Here is a 17,379-nt window from a genome sequence, read left to right on the forward strand (position 1 = left end):
ATGTAAAATTATTATTAGTTCTATCTATATTCTTATGATATCCTGAAAATACATAAGTTATGTGGAAATTTTTGAAGATACTAGAAAATATTTTCCTATCATTTTTTAACTAATTTGTTTAAATTCAAGACTCATTATATTTCTAGAAAAATCAAAATAGTCAAAATTGGTTCTATGTTCTGAGAATAAAATGTATTTAGGAAGGGACAATATTTCTTCTCTCACTCAATTCTTTCCTTATGGAAAAAAATGTTTACATGTGAATAACAACAATAAAAATTCAATCAAATTTATGGGAACAAAGAACTAATCGGGATAGTTATGTTAACTAATACATCAAGAGGAAAGAATTAACTAATTTTGTTTACTTCAAGATGATCATAATATTTCAGATACGGTTTAACTAGAGCAACATGTAACAACTATCACTCACCTTGACATTCTAAAATGCATTGGTAAAATTTAGGCAAACTGTATTATAATAACATTCCCTTAATTTACCAGTCTAGTAACAATGTCAAAAGTTAATCCCTGTGTGATCATTATCTGTGAAAAATCATGGATTCCTTGGAGCCAAATGATTTGGATTCAAATACTAATTTTGCTGCTTTCTACATATGTAATGAAAGAATCATTTATACATCCTAGAGAATTTTCTATCCCTTCTGGACTATTTTCCCTTTTAGAATCTTAATCCACATAATCCTATTTTTCCCTGTCTTCGAACCCTCAGATACTTGATTTCCCAATTAGATTATGATCAACTCATTCTCAATCACAAATTCTAAAGTGAAGTTATTTCTTTCTTGCCCTCAAGTTCACATCCTTTCCACATCAGCAATTTGTTGCTTTTGTCAGAATAAAGCATAAATTGTTTCCTTCATTTCACTTTTGGAGAATAAAATTATTATTAAGAGAAGCCAAAAAGTTATTAGTTGCTTTCTTTCCTTCAGAGTAAGAGAACTCCAAGAGAAAACATTATTATATCATGCCTCTATGTCAGGTACATGATCTCTTTCACAATCTCCTGATCTATTCTTTTTTGTTCACATAGCTTGTAGTACATTCTGCATGTCTCTGGGAAGGCAGTAGATTTCTTTATTATTTTTATAATTTTTTTATTTCTCTATTATAAATGACAGTTAAATAAATATTTTTTCTTATTACTCCTCAGCAAGGAGTCAACAATGGGAGTCACCTCTTTCCTTTGACCTTACTGGATTTGTATCCTTTTTAGTATCAATTGTGGAACCATTTAACTCCTTTTGGCACAATCAGCTACTTTAATCCAGAAAATGTCCATTTCTCTTCTCTTTATATTATAAGTATTATATCTTCTTCTTTACTACAAGTGCTCAATCATCCTCCCCTTTCTCTCATGTCTTATTCTTTTACCCTTTAACTTCCTAATCTGTGTTCCTTAAAGCTCTGTTGAAGACTGTCTTCTTGAACTGGAGATCATTATTAATAATAAAATGGATAATTTTGATTATATTAAGTTAAAATTTTTGTACAAACAAAACTAATGAAGATAAGATTAAAAGGAAAGCAATAAACTGGGAAAGACATTTTTGCATTCAAGAGTTCTGATAAAAGACTCATTTCTAAAATATATAGAGAATTGACCCAAATTTATAAAAATTCAATTTTTATGAATGTGAAATGAGGAAGCTAGGTAGAGAGTTCAATAGGAAAGATAATGAATTTTCTTTTGGACATTCTCTGATTGATAAATGGCCAAAAGATATGAACAATTTTCAGATGAAGGAATTGAAACCATTTCTAGTCATATGAAAAGGTGTTCTAAATCATTTTTGATCAAAGAAATGCAAATTAAAATAACTCTGAGATACCACTATACATCTCTCAGATTGGCTAAGATGACAGGAAAAGATAATGACGAATGTTGAAGGGATTGTGGGAAAGCTGGGTTACTAATACATTGTTGGTGGAATTATGAATGGATCCAACCATTCTGGAGAGCAATTTGGAACTATGCCCAAAGAGTTATCTAACTGTACATAACCTTTGACCCAGCAGTGTCTCTATCGGGCTTATATCCCAAAGAGATCTTAAAAGAGGGAAAGGGACCCACATGTGCCAAAAAGCTCGTGGTAGCCCTTTTTGTAGTGGCAACAAACTGGAAAGTGAGTGGACACCCATCAATTGGAGATTGGCTGAATAAATTATTGTATATCAATGTTATAGAATATTATTGTTCTATAACAAACGATCAGCAGGATGATTTCAGAGAAGCCTGGTGAGAATTGCATGAATTAATGCTAAGTGAAATGAGCAGAATCAGGAGATCTTTGTACATGGCAACAGCAATATTATACAATAATCAATTCTGATGTATGTGACTCTTTTCAACAATGAGATGAATTCAGACCAGTTCCAATTGTCTTATGCTTATTACAGTTCACACCTTTAAGAGAGAATATAAAAGCTAGGAACCTCAACCAGGATGTACTTCGGGAGATTCACAAGTCAGGATTCAGTCAAGGAGATTCACAAGCTAGAGATGGCAGTTGGGCAGAACAAAGGAAGATAGAGACATGGTGGCAGTCTGTCCTGTGGAGAACACTGACAACAAGATCTGGAAGGCCTCCAGAAAACTAGCCAATCCCCAAGTGAAGGGGATAAGATTTTGGAAGAGACAATAAAGGATTTGGACTTTAACTCCTGGCTGCATTTGAGGTGATTATTACATTGAACTGAAATGAAGGCTACTCCCAGAAGTCCCCCAAGAAATATGTTCCCAGAGAAAATTATATTTTAGAGAAGAATATTACAAGGATTTAACATATATTTCTACCATGTTTAACATACAATTGACTACTTGCCATCTAAGGGAAGGAGGTGGGAGAAGGGGAGGAAAAACTTGAATACAAGGTTTTGCAAGGGCTAATGTTGCAGAATCATCTATGCATATGTTTTGAAAAATAAAAAGCTTTAATAAAAAACAATTCTTCTCTATAGATACCTCCTCTCTCAGTAATCTTTTCATTTCCCATGGATTTGATTAACAAATCTAGATCACAGATCTATACATCCAGTCCTAGTGTCTTCTCCAAATGAACATTGCCAAGTGCTTACATTCCAAATGATTATTTCCAAAGCATCTCAAATACATGTCCAAAAAAAAATTCACTATCTTTCCTCTTGAACCCTCTTCCTAGCTTCCTCGTTTCACATTCAGTATCCTTCCAATCACTCAGACTCACCAACTTCAAAGTCATTCTTGACTATATCCCCTCTCTCATTCCACCATATACAACTAATTGCTAAGTCTTGTCAATTCTACCTCCACATCTTTCAAATCTCTCCTTATTTCTCCATGCCATATGCAATATTTATCTACCATATGTAGTTTATCTAGTACATGTAGTCCCCTTCTTCCTCTAAATAGGATAAATGCTCCTTAAGTCTAAGGATAGTACTTAATGCTTGTTAAATGAAAGAACAGTACAGATCTGAATTTTTTTTTCTACCTTTTCAGATTCTCTTTCTTCTTTGGTTTAGTTTCAAACTTTTTTTTTAAAGTAATACTTTATTTTTTTCCATGATAACCTACATTGATTAGAAATTTCCAAGTTTTCATCATCATTTCTGGAATGGCAACTAGCCTATACTCTGGGCCCATAAAGAAAATATTTAACTTCAGTAAATAGACATTGTGTACATTAGCTTTTATATTTGTTAGAAGCAAAATCCTCTGTCCTCCATTGTTATTTTGGTGGATTTTGTGGGCAAGATGTACTAAAATGCTGTGACAAACTCAAACAATTGGAATAATAGTTACTCGGAGCTGAATTTGTTAACTGAATGGAAGCTAGAATTCTAACTTTTCTATGTAAGGTTAAATACTTAGAGTTACAATATCCTTTATACTGAATCACTGCTTCCTTAGAAGAGAACAAAAATAAATTAAAATGTCTCAAAATAAACTTTATAGCTCTACCACTCAAAAAAGCTATATGAATACAGAAAACAGAAAAGCTGTTCACTACAGAAACCTGTAAAATCTATTAGGAGAAAATGGTTTTGCAGCATTAAAATTTTGACTGAAAAACCCAGAGAATTCATTTAGCTATAAGATAGCAATTTCTATTCTTAAAGCTTGTTTCTAGCATATTAATCATTTATGTTTTTCTTAAAGTTATGTAAAGTAGAAAATACCTTATAATAATACTCAGCTATTCCTAAGAACTCCCTCTTTTGCTATTATTTATGAAATGCACTTTAAAATTTGTACTTGTAGGCACACTCCATACTTTTCAAAAAATGATACGTTTCAAATTTCTTTACCCCAACAATTATAATTTTTCAGAAACATCTGAGGTATTATTTATTTCTTTGTTCAAAAAAATATGCAACAAATACATTTGTTTTTTGTTGTAAATCTAAAGATGCCTTTCAGATTTAGGAAGATGAATTTTATTCAATAGTTGAAAACAAGATTCAAAAAGAAGTTTATATGTTAATTAAAAGCACTCATGAACTGGATGGAAATAATTAATTCTTATGAAAGGTGAGAAATATATTTACAATAGCTTCTGGCAAAAAGATATATGAACGTACCTTCTGACTTGACAATATTATGGCTAAGATCTCTCTAGTTTTTAAGTTTTCAATATGTTTAAGTATAATAAAACTAAATGCTTTTAAGATATATAGTTAAAAACAATAACCCCAAAGAGGATGAGTTATTAACTTAATATTATCCCATTAAAATTGGATAAAAGATTCTTACCTTTTATATTCTTTCTTGCTGTGATGTTGTTAGCTGCATAATAATTCAAGTCAAACATATATCGCCCCAAGTAACAATGTTTCACCATCCGATTCATATTTTCATAAAAATTGCTATGATATAAAAGGGCTTGGAAGGCAGGTTTACCTATCAAAGATAGGCCATATTCTACATCATGTACAGAGGGACCCTAAGGGAATATATCAGAATATGTTATTTCTCACCTGTATTATATTCTATCATATACTGAATCTGAATGCATACTTCAATCAGTATTTAAAAGTATTTAATTGATCTTAATTAAATTAGGCTTTGTATATTTTAAAATATTATCAGTAAAGCTTCTTTATTAAATTTTGTGGTCCATAAGTATCTCATAACTGAGATTAAATCACTCAATTGACCAGTTACAACCAGGTCAGAATTTTTGGAATGGTTGGCAGAAATTGTTTATAATTGTTTACAATGTCATCATGATTAATTTTTTAAAATGATTATAATGTCTTTATTGGGGAATGGGAGGTGAGGAAGAAAGTGAGACTTAAGGTGACTGGGTGGCCAGATGCATAACCATGGTATATTCTCTGGCTAATAGAGGTATATAAGGAGTTCTTTCAATAAGTTAGAGGCATCTTTGATTAACCCCCTTCCCCAAGATGATGTGAAAAATGGATGAAAGAAGCTTAAAAAGGAAAGCAGAAATACAGCAAAATATCCCTTGGCTCTTATTAATGGTTTTTAAAAAGCCAATACGAGGAAAATCAAAATAAATTATACTTCTATATTCAGCAATTTGAAGCAGTAATGAAGTTTTGATCTTTAAGGACCTTGCCTCAAAAGTAGAGGAAAAACACATTTAATAACTGTGTGTAGAGAAAAGAACAATGATTATAGAGGCAGCTAGGTGGCATAGTGGATAAAGTACCAGACTTGAGTTCAAATCTGGCCTTAGATACCAACAAATTTTGTAACCCTGGACAAGCCACTTAAACCTAACTTCCTCAGTTTCCTCATCTGTAAAATGAGACAGAGAAGAAAATGGCAAATTGCTTCAATATTTTTTTTTTCACAAAAACCTTAAATGTGAGTCAGATATAATTGAAAAACAAATCAACAATAATGCAAAACATACTAGATGTTCCAAAAGCCTTAGTGCAGTTTTAGGCTTTAAAACCTTAGAACTGTCTTAAGTTTCAAAAGTTTAAAACTGTTCTAAGACTTTTGGGGTACTCTCTATATTTTGTATGCCACATATAAGCTGTACTCCCCCTACTCCCATTTAGTTTGCATAAAATTTGATTGTGATTTTTGTCATTTCTTTTCTTTAAAAAAGAATATAATCTAGCCAAATTAAGTATAATCCTGACTTTTTTTTTTTTAAAAAGGGGGACATTTAAACTAAAAGACTTTCAGATATTTGTGACAAAAACAGCAGAACTATAGGGAAAATTGACATATAACATCCAACGGAAAAATAAACATTAAGAATCAATTATAAGATACTCAATAAGGTCAAATAATTTACTTTTTAATACATGAAAATATTACAAGTTCTTTTATGACTATCAATTTTTATTTTGGCAGTCTGAAACAAAGGCTGAATATGATAGAGTCATTCTAAAGAAAGAATATATATTCACATAGATATGTGTGTGTGTATATATGTATATATATATATATATGTGTGTGTGTGTGTGTATGTGTGTTTAAAAAGGAGTACAGTTTATAATAAATTTAAATAGGAGTAATAAACATGGATATATCATAAATAAAATAATATGTAATAATGTATATATACTATAATGTAATAATGTATATATATACTATAATGTAATAATGTATATATATATATAATAATGTAATAATATACATTATTACATATTATATTACATAACATAATATATAACATACAATAAAATACAATAAATTTTAAAAGGAATACAGTTTATATTCAGATCAATATGGTATATATTTATTTCCTAAAATAGTTTTATTAACTATGACATGGCTGAGATGACATTTGAATTTAGGTAAAGCTAAGTGGTACAGTGGACAAAGTACCAGGTCTGGAGTCAGAAAGACCTGAGTTCAAATACTATTTCAGACTCTTCCCAGCTGGGTAACCATATGTTAACCCTGTTTGATTCAGTTTCCTCATGTGTAAAATGAAATGGGGGGAAAAAATGGCAAACTATTTCAGTATCTTTGCCAAGAAAAGCCTAAAAAAAGGATCATGAAGAGTCACAACTAAAAAGTATGTAGCAATAAAGTATATTTGCTGAATTTATCACAATAACTCTTGTCTTTGTATATTCTCACAAGCCATCATCCATGGTGGTAATGCACTTTCTTATCTTCCTTCAAGATTCAGCTGAGGTTCTATGTTTTCAGTGAAGACTTCCTTGATCCCCCTATTACCTCTCTCAATTCTCCTATACTATCTGTTAATTATGATCATATTATATCCCCACAGTAAAAGGCAAGTTTGCTGGAATTGTTTCATTTGTGTCAGTATTCCCAATAGTTGGCAAAAAATGAACAGAAAAAGATGAAGCTAAGACTGAGATGTCTTTGAAGGATAATTACCTTTTGGACAGATAAAAGGAAAGAAATATAGTGTGCTATCTCCCAATAAGGTTGGAGAGGGCATGATCTTTACATTATTTTTGGTTTTTATCAGTAAAAATACCTAGCAGTGTTAAGCACTACATTAAGCTGAATTAAAATCCAGACCACAAACTAACCAATCTAATGGGGACTCAACATCAAACTATTCTACTCATAAAAAGGAGTACAAACAAGTTTATTAGCAATATACATTTCATTAAAAGCAAAATTATTTTTGAATTTTTTTCTTTTGTTTGTTAGGTATTTTAAAGAGAATAGTTTTAAAATCTTGTTTATCAAAGAGCTAGAATATTATCTGTAGTAGCTGAAATAAATAGTTCATTATTACTGTATTTAAATCTATTCTTTTGAAAGTCTTAATAATAACAAACATTTTAAATTTATTTTACAATTAAACAAATACTACTAAAAACTTTTCACCTATTAGAACCACATTAATATGATTTTAACAATTACTTACATGCCAAGAATAATCGTGGTTGTTATCTGCAGGCAATGGAATCACTAATAGGTTCTGAAGAATAAATGCAGCCTAAAAAAATGAAGAGGGCATCAATACTGCTATCTTGCTGTTATATCAAGCAATGTTTCAATGTAAATTAATTTAGTAACCTAGTATATCTTAGATCAGTTGCAAAACAAGTTTATGACTATGGCTCATGGTCATCATGAACACTGATAATCACATCAATTTTATAGATAAGATGGTGAACTTAAAAAAAGAACACAATTACTTTGCTCAGTGAATTTCCTTTTACTCTTTTAATATGTAGTGTTTTCAAGACAATAAATGAAAAATGAATTATCTCTACTAAGAATCACTTAGTTACTATATGTCAACTTTTTAAAATCAAAATACCTAAGCATGCATGAAAATGTCCTCTCAATAAATACTTTACTTCAAATATGGAACATGAAATAAAAAATTAATATAATTCATATTAAAACTTATTGGAAGTTAAATTAAAATAGCATTTTTTCATTTCCCATTAGTTGATATAAATTAATTTTAATATTTATTACAGAAAAAGAATAAATAAGACTAACTCTGAAGCTAAAAAAAAAGATATAAAGGTAAAACCTAATAAAAATTTCTATAACATCAATCCCCAAATACAGAAACTGGTTATTATTACCACAAGTATCTTTAGACACATTGAATTTATTTTCAAATGAAAGTGTGCATTCACCACTTTTTAAAAATAATGTATATTTCACAAAGGTAGGTAAGAAGGAAGGAAGGAAGGAAGGAAGGAAGGAAGGAAGGAAGGAAGGAAGGAAGGAAGGAAGGAAGGGAGGGAGGAAGGAAGGAAAAAGGGAGGAAGAGAGAGAAATAAAGAAAAAGAGAAGGAAGGGAGTGGGTCCAGAACGGACAAAATTTCTAAAAAATTAACCAGATCTACAAGAGGAATAAAATCTTCTCTCAAATGGAATTTAGTGAAATATGCCTGGTTTTAGGGGAATATCAGCTAGATTTAGAATCAGAAGAAATAGCTTTGAATATGAGCTGACATTTCCTACATGGGGAAGTAACTTGATGTATTGGAAAGATTGTTGCCCGATTTGGGATCAGGCATCTTGGATTCAAATACCAGCTCCTATGTGAGCTTGAACAAGCCAATTAACTAACTTTTCAGAGCTTAAGTGTTGTCAACTATGTAATAAGATGGTCAGTTATCTCTAAGGCCTCAGTTTTAGATCCTGTGATGATTCTGTGATCCCAACTATATTTATGCCTATATCCAATCAGTCAATTAATTAGTACTTATTAAACTCAAACTGAATGCCAGGAAGAGGCAACTAGGCATTTAGGTGACTTCTGTTTCTCAAGTCAGGAAGACTTGAGTTCAAATCTAGCCTGCAACACTTATTAGCTCTGTGACCCTGAACATGTCACTTAACATGTTTACCTTAATCCGCTGGAGAAGGAAATGGAAAACTCCTCCAGTATTTTTACTAAGAAAACTTTGTACTCTGTTATAAAGAATTAGATCATTGATTTAAAAAAAAAGTCTCCAAAGACACCAAAATATTTGTAGCAATATTTTTTGTTGTAGAAAAATACTAGAAACAGCAGGTTTGATTTTGTTGATTTTCTTTTCAACTTCTCCCATTTTTTAAACAAATTTTAATTAAAAAGGATGACTCTCTGAGTAGGAAAAGGTAGAGAAATATAGGCAAAAATGTAGAAAATGTAAAAATAAAATCCCAATAAAGCCCTTTTTTTACAAAAAATTATATGCCATTTCAAAGAATATAAAATCTTCAAAGAAATATGATTAATAAAAATGCTAAATATATTATTCTCCAAAAATTGAGATGGATGTTTTAGAGACAAATTAATATAAACACTGAGTATATATCAACTTAATGTTCTGTAGTCTCTTGCTTCAGTCATATCCAATTTTTCTTTGTGATTCCACAACAACCTACCACCCTCTATCTTTCACAATATCTCAAAATTTATTCAAGTTTGTTGTTTTTCATGACATTATCTATTCATTTCAACCTCTGACTTCCTGCTTCCTCTTACCTTCCTGTCTTCTCATTTTGTAGCCAAAGTATTTAAGCATCAGCTTCAATATTTGACCTTCCAATGTATATTCTGAACTTGATCTTACTGTCCAAAAAACTCTCAAAAGTCTTCTCAAGCACTACAATTCATGTTTATTTTGTGGAGTTCACTTTTCTTTATAATCCAACTCTTATAGCATACATTGCTTTTGGGAAAACCAAAGCTTTGACCATAGGAACTTTTGTCATCAAGGTGATGTCTCTATTTTTAAGTATGCTGTCCAGATTTACCATAGCTTCCCTTCTAAGGAGGAAGTGTCTTTTAAATTCATACCTGTAATTGCTGTCTTCAGTGATCTTTGAGCACAGAAATCTAAAGTCTGACACTGCTTCCATTTCAAGCCCCTCTATCTGACAGAAAATAATAATAGTTCCTAAGATCTTAGTTTTTTTTGATGTTAAGCTTCAAATCAGTTTTTATACTCTCCTCTATCATCCTCATCAAGAGGCCTCAACTCCTCTTTGCTTTCTGACATCAGAGTAGAATCATCTGCATATATGAAATTGCTGATATTTCTCTTGGTAATCTTAATTCTAGCTTACTATTCATCAAGCCTGGCATTTTGCATGATGTACTCTGTCTATAAGTTAAATAAATAAGGTGACAATATACTCCTTTTCCAGTCTTAAACTGATCAGTTGTTACAATGTTTGGCTCTAACTATTATTGCTGCTTCTTCTTTTTTTTTTTTTTTTTTTTTTTTTAAATTTAATAGCCTTTTATTTACAGGTTATATGTATGGGTAACTTTAGAGCATTGACAATTGCCAAACCTCTTGTTCCAATTTTTCCTCTCCTTCCCCCCACTCCCTCCCCCAGATGGCAGGATGATCAGTAGATGTTAAATATCTTAAAATATATTATTGCTTCTTGATCTGCATATACACTCCTAGGAAATAAGCAAGATGGTCTGGTGATCCCATCTCTTTTAGAACTTGCTACATTTTGCTGTGATCTCCACAATCAAAAGCTTTAGAATAGTCAGCAAAGCAGATGTAGATGTTTTCCTAGAGCTCCCTTGCCTTCTTCACAATCCAATGAATTTTGGCAATTTGGTCTCTACATTCTCCGACTGAAAAACACTCTGCTCTGCTAATTCTTGGTTCATGTATTGATGAAACTTCACTTAAAGAATCTTAAGCATAAATTTGCTGCATGTGAAATGGACACAACTATTCAGCAATTTAAACATTCCTTGGCATTGCCTTTTTTTAGGCCTAGGACATAACACTGATCTTTTTCAATTTAATGGCCACTGTTGTGTTTTCCAAATTTGCGGCATATTGAGTATAACACTTTAATGCACTATCTTTTAGGGTTTATAACAGCTCACTTGGAATTCCATCACTTCCCCTAGTCTTATTGTTAGTAAAGCTTCCTATTTGACTTCATTCTCCAAGATGCCCAGCTCTAGATCACTAACTACAGTACCAAGGTTATTGTATTAAGAGCTTTCTTGTATAGTTCTTTGGTCTATTCTTGCCACCTCATCTTAACCTCTTCTCTTTCTGTTAGGCCCTACAAATTTTTGTTTTTAAAAGTGTCCATTTTTGCATGAAAATGTCTGTTGACATTCTCTAATTTTTTAAAAAAAGATTTGCCTTTACCTTTCTATTACTTTCTATTTCTTTTCACTAAACATTTAAGAAAACCTTTCTTCTTACTATCCTCTGGAATGTTACATTCAGTTAGGTGTATATATATATATCTTTCCCATTCTCCTTTAACTTTCACTTTCCTTCTTTCCTCAGTTATTTGTAAAGCCTCATCACATAACCATTTTGCTTTCTTGTTCTTTTTTTCCTTTGGAATGTTTTTTTGCCGTTGCCTCCTGAACAATATTGCAAAGTTCTGCCCCTAGTTCTTCAGGTACTCTATCTACCAGATCTAATCCTTTAAATCTATTCATCACTTTCACTCCATATTTGTAAGAGATGCTGTTTAGGTCATATCTCTGTGGTCTGATGGTTTTCCCTATTTTCTTCAATTTAAGTCTGAATTTTGCAAGAAGTAGTTCATGATCTGAGTAATAGTTAGCTCCAGATCTTGTTTTAATGGACTGTATAGAGTTAATGCAACTTTGGTTGCAAAGTATGTGATCAGCCTTTCATTAACCACATGTTGATGTCTATGTGCTAAGATGCCTTTTGGGTTGTTGAAAAAAAAAAGTTTCCTATTACCAGAGAGCTATCTTGACAAAATTCCATTAGTCTCACCTATGCTTCATTTTGTTCTCCAAATCTTGTTATTCCAATTATCTGCTGGTTTTCTGTTTTAGCCTTTTAATCACCTATGATGAATGTGATCTTTTTGAGAGATATGATTTTCCAAAGATGCTACATGTCTTCATTGAACTGATCAATTTGATCTCTGTGGTATCAGTGGCTAGAGTACAGACCTATATTACTGTGATGTAGAATACTTTGTCTTGGAATCAAAGAGATAACATTCTGTCATTTTTTAGATTATTTCTCAGTACTACATTTTTTATTCTTTATTAACTATGAGGGCTACTCCATTTCTTTTAAGGGATTATTACCCACAGTAGTATATATAATAATCCACCTGCATTAAATTCACCCACTCCCATCATCCATTTGAATACATTAATACCTAACATGTCAATATTTAATCTTTCCTTCTGCAATTTGACCACATTCAACAAAAGAGATAACATCAGAAGATGAGCCCCTCTGGTCAGAAGGTTCCCATGTGCTACTGGAAAAGAGTGGAGATTAACTACAAGTATATCTGGTACTAATGAAGTGGCTTGGCCAAAGGAAATTCAGCTGTGGATATATCTGATTACAAAAAGAAGATCTAATGCTGTAAATATCAATATTTCAATGTAAGATCTATTTCATCTCTTTATCCCTTGGTATATGAAATAGACACAATTGTTTAGTAATTTAATTATTCCTTGACATTGCATTTCTTTAAGCCTGGAAACATATACTGATCTTTTCCCAGTGGCCACTATTGTGTTTTCTAAATTTGCTGGCATATTAAGCATAGCACTTTAATGCATTATCTTTTAGGGTTTAAAATAGCTCGCTCAGCCTGAATTCCATCACTTCCTCTAACCTAATCTCTTTGTCTATGGGGACTTCTTGACAAAGATACTGGAGTGATTTGCTATTTTCTTCTCCAATGGATCCCCTTTTGTCAGAATTTTCACTCTGACTTGTCTATCTTGGGTAACCCTGCACAGCATAAATCATAATTTCATTTAGCTACACAAGCTTCTCTATCACAATAAGGTAGTGATCCATCAGAGATTAGTAGTCTCTAATGCACATCAAATAGCAGTTATTACAGCATCAGAAAATGTTACACCCATTGTGAACTATATAATGTACAAAGCACCAAGAATTATACCATCTATGAACAAATTTTAACTATTTCAAAAAGAAAAAGTAAAAACATTTCCACTTTTGTGAGTTGTAGATGAGATTAAATTATTGAATTAATAAACTTTCAAATGAATAAAATAAGTGACGTACCTCTCTGCGAACCATACTACATTCTGAATGATCCAGAAGAATGTTCACCACCATGGCCCAAAGTCCACCAGAAATGTTTTGACAACTCTCAGCTAAAGCAATACATCCATCTTTATCAGAAGTTAGACTTGCTCCAATTGCCAGGGAAGTGAACCTCACCTAGTTAATAAAATAAAAATGTTAAACTAAATGGTCATTTTTTTACTAATTTCTACAGGTTTTAGGATATTTCAAAGAGAACTTAACTTGGTTCAAGTAGTCTAACACAATTAAAAGTTGCTCGTTAGGATCCCTTTAATCACCACCCCTTTAAGGAACTTTTCATCCTGCAAGACCATATCAGTACCTCATCAGTATCAGCTGCTCTGGGACCCCTCTAAGTGGAAGACAAAGTGAAGAGTTTCTCTAAAAGCCTCCATTTAAAGTAGGTGCATAGATTCAGCGTCTATGTAGTTCCCATATGGATGTACTCTTTGAATACATAATTCTAAATGATTACTAGGGTACTGGCTACATAGACAAAAATAAATAAAAATAACTTTCACAAACTGACTGATGATTTATATTTTTACAAGAATCATAATGGAGTCTACTACTGCTTTTTAAGGTATGCTCAGGAACAGTGAGCAATATATATTATTAACCTACTTAGTGGGAATGAATTGGACAGTCTTTCTACCACATAAGTACATATTATACTGAATAGCATCTAAGAAAATGAAGCAAGAAAATAGAAAAGAAATCCATGCTACAAGTTACAATCTTATGGATACTCTGGCATTTTTAAGAATGCTTCAACATCCTTGAAAATAATTAACACAACTCATATTTATTTAAAAGTCCCAAACTATACGATTATATAAAGAAAGATCATTGGACAAAGTCCAACACTAATTTACACCAGAAACTCTACAAAGCATGGCCAAAAAAATCTTTTTAAAAATATGCATATCTGAAATCAAAAAGTAACATCATTAGAAATGGATAAATATTAGAACTTTCCCAAGAAATAAAGGGATAATAGCAAGGTTGCTTTTTTTTTTTCACCACTATTATGTGACATTGTTTTAGAAATGCTATCAACATCAGTAAACCAACCAAAAGAAATTAAAATCACAAATATAAGGAGACAAAACTTTCCTATTTGGACATAAGGGTTTATAAAAATCACCCTAGTGAGATTTATATTGATCCTTATTTTTTATTGATTCTATTTACAATTAATTGATTGTATCTAGTAATTTCTTAAGTAATGGTACTTTGTCTCTATTCAGTTGGTCTGTAATGTGAGTAAGCTTAAGTAATGGTACTTTGTCTCTATTCAGTTGGTCTGTAATGTGAGTAAGCTTAAAAATCCAGTTCTGCTAATCATTTCTTGCCTCAAGGTATTCAACTGATCATAAAGGATGTGGGTGAAAATAATGGAGCTGAGTCTAACATCTTTACACCAAGTTATCTTTCAAGGATATCTGATCTACTGTCCAAAAATATCTGGTCCATGATCTCTAAACATTGCAAATATACTAAAATAATGAGCACATCTTAGTCTCATGAAATAAGAGAATGTGGGGGTAGGCTCATTGCTAGGCCTATTATCAAACTTCCAAACAATCATGTTATTTCCTGTGCTTCATCTTTGTAACCAATTGTGCCCAGTCCCATATCTTCAACTCTATTCTGAAATTTGTTCTGTCCTCTCTAAAAACTGTAGAAAGGGAGCTATCCTTCTGTTCATACGCTTTGGAATAAATGGAAGAAAGCCACTGACTCGTTTTTTGAAAAGCATCAGGACTCCTATAAATAAATGCTATCTTACTAAGAAAATTGCTTCAGTTTCCCCTTTCATTAAGTTTCTTTCTTTTTCTTTTTCTTTTTTTTTTTTCACCGAGGCAATTGGGGTTAAGTGATTTGCCCAGGGTCACACAACTAGGAAGTGTTAAGTGTCTGAGGCCAGATTTGAACTCAGGTCTTCCTGACTTCAGGGATGGTGCTCTATTCACTGCACAACCTACTTTCATTATGAAACTTTCATTAAGTTTGAATCAGGACATTAGTAAATGAATAAAGAATCAAACAGAAATAACTAAAAGATTCAGTAAAATATGACACAAAAGCAACCCCCCAAAACAGTATTTCTTTGTAGTAATAGCAAAAACAAAGAAGGAATAACAGAAAGGAAAATACCATTCAAAATTACTACAAAATGTATTCAATATTTGGGATCTAAGCTGACCACAATATTTTTAAGGCTCATTAATTATAATTTGGAAAAACTGAAATAATTGAAAGAAAAGTTGTTGCTTACAGTTAGGCTATGCCAATATAATAAAAGGACATTACTATATAAATATTTTATAGATGCACTGCAATACTTAAACTACCAATTATGAAATTCATTTCAAATAGGAAGAGGTTGCTTGAATTTCAAGGCAAATAAGAAAACAGATAAGTATGATGGGGAAATAGTACTTAATGATCTCAAATTGTAATATAAAGCAATAATCATCAAAAAACTATTAGGTAATAGTTAAAACATAGAAAAATAGAGCAATGAAATATAACAGATAACCAAGAATTAGAAATAATCAAATTCAGTTACCTGATGTTTGATAAACCAAGGAATATAAACTACTTGACTGAAAGACTACCTATTTGACAAAAAGTACTAGGGAAAAATGGAAAGAAGTTTAGCAAAAATCAGATTTAGACCAGCATCTTACACCTTACACCACAATCATTCCAAATGGATTTATGACCCAAATATAAACATTCATATAACTTTAAAAAATGCAGGAAAATAGATGGAGATACCTTTCAGAGCTATGGGGGTTGGGTGGAATTCTTAAGCAAAGACTATAAGTTACAAAAGATAAAACAGAAAATATCAATTATCAATAAGAATGAATCCTAGTTTCCAATTAATGAAGGTATACGTTTTCACAATGAAATAATGTTAAAAGTGATAAATTATAATACTACACCATAAAATATTTTAAATAATAAACAGCATATCCCCAAATAATGTTGAAAGAAAATTTGTATTATTCAAAACAGTACTCAAGATGTTTTTAACAAAAATTTATAAGTACAATTTAAGTGCTTTGATTTTTAAATTTAGATATTATCTTTTCTTCTAAAATTGAAAAAAAAATTTCCTTATTCTTTTATTTTTATATCACATAAAAATATGATTATGCATCCCTCTCATTTTCCCTATCAGCCTTCCCTTGTGAGAAAGATTTTTTTAGAATAATAATAATAAAATTCAGTAAAAGCAGCTGACTCATCAAATGTATTAAACAGTATATGCAACATTCCACTAGTGAATGGGAGATAAATTTTCTCAAGTCTCTTCAAGAGCCAAGGTTTGTACATTTTGGGATTTTATGATTTCATAGATGCTCTGTTTAACTGTTTCTTTTCATTTACATTGCTGTCATTGTGCATGCTGTTTGCCTTGCTTAGCATCTTTATATCAAATCATATGTTTTCCTGTGTTTCTTTGATTTCCTTTCATAAGGTGCAATAATATTCCTTCACATTTATTTACTACAATTTGCTTATCAATTCTCTCTTTAGTCAGCACTTTTTACTGTGAATAATTTTTGTGGAATAATTTTATGGAGTAATATTTATAGAAACTTTCTATCTTTTACCTTCTTAAGGTCAAAGTAGAACAGATATCTCTGGAACAAACTGATATTTTAGTCACTTTTTTCTCACAATTCCCAGATGTTTTTCAGAAAGGCTGGAATAATTCACAACTTCATCAACAGGGGATTGGTATGCCAGTCTTCCTATAACCCTCCAACACAGACTAGGACTCCTACACAAACCAGAGCAGCAGGAACAGACATCCTAGGAAGGAGAAGGCAGTAGGAAGAAATATTCTGGGAAAAGAACTAGGGAAAGAGGGAA

The 17,379-nt window shown here is 31.5% G+C and overlaps 1 protein-coding gene across 1 annotated transcript in view; it reads right to left on the reverse strand.

Moving 5' to 3' along the window:
- Window positions 1-17,379, reverse strand: part of RTTN (rotatin) — a 213,390-nt gene that overhangs the window by 86,530 nt on the left and 109,481 nt on the right. Inside the window, exons 31-33 of the mRNA XM_023496275.2 lie at window positions 13,462-13,620; window positions 7,845-7,916; window positions 4,757-4,946 (exon numbers count right to left, since the gene is read on the reverse strand). Of these exons, the coding sequence (XP_023352043.1) occupies window positions 4,757-4,946; window positions 7,845-7,916; window positions 13,462-13,620 (421 nt within the window). The remainder of the gene's footprint in view (window positions 1-4,756; window positions 4,947-7,844; window positions 7,917-13,461; window positions 13,621-17,379) is intronic.

This window comes from Sarcophilus harrisii, chromosome 1, assembly GCF_902635505.1.
Source record: "Sarcophilus harrisii chromosome 1, mSarHar1.11, whole genome shotgun sequence".
NCBI classification, from domain to species: Eukaryota; Metazoa; Chordata; class Mammalia; order Dasyuromorphia; family Dasyuridae; genus Sarcophilus; species Sarcophilus harrisii.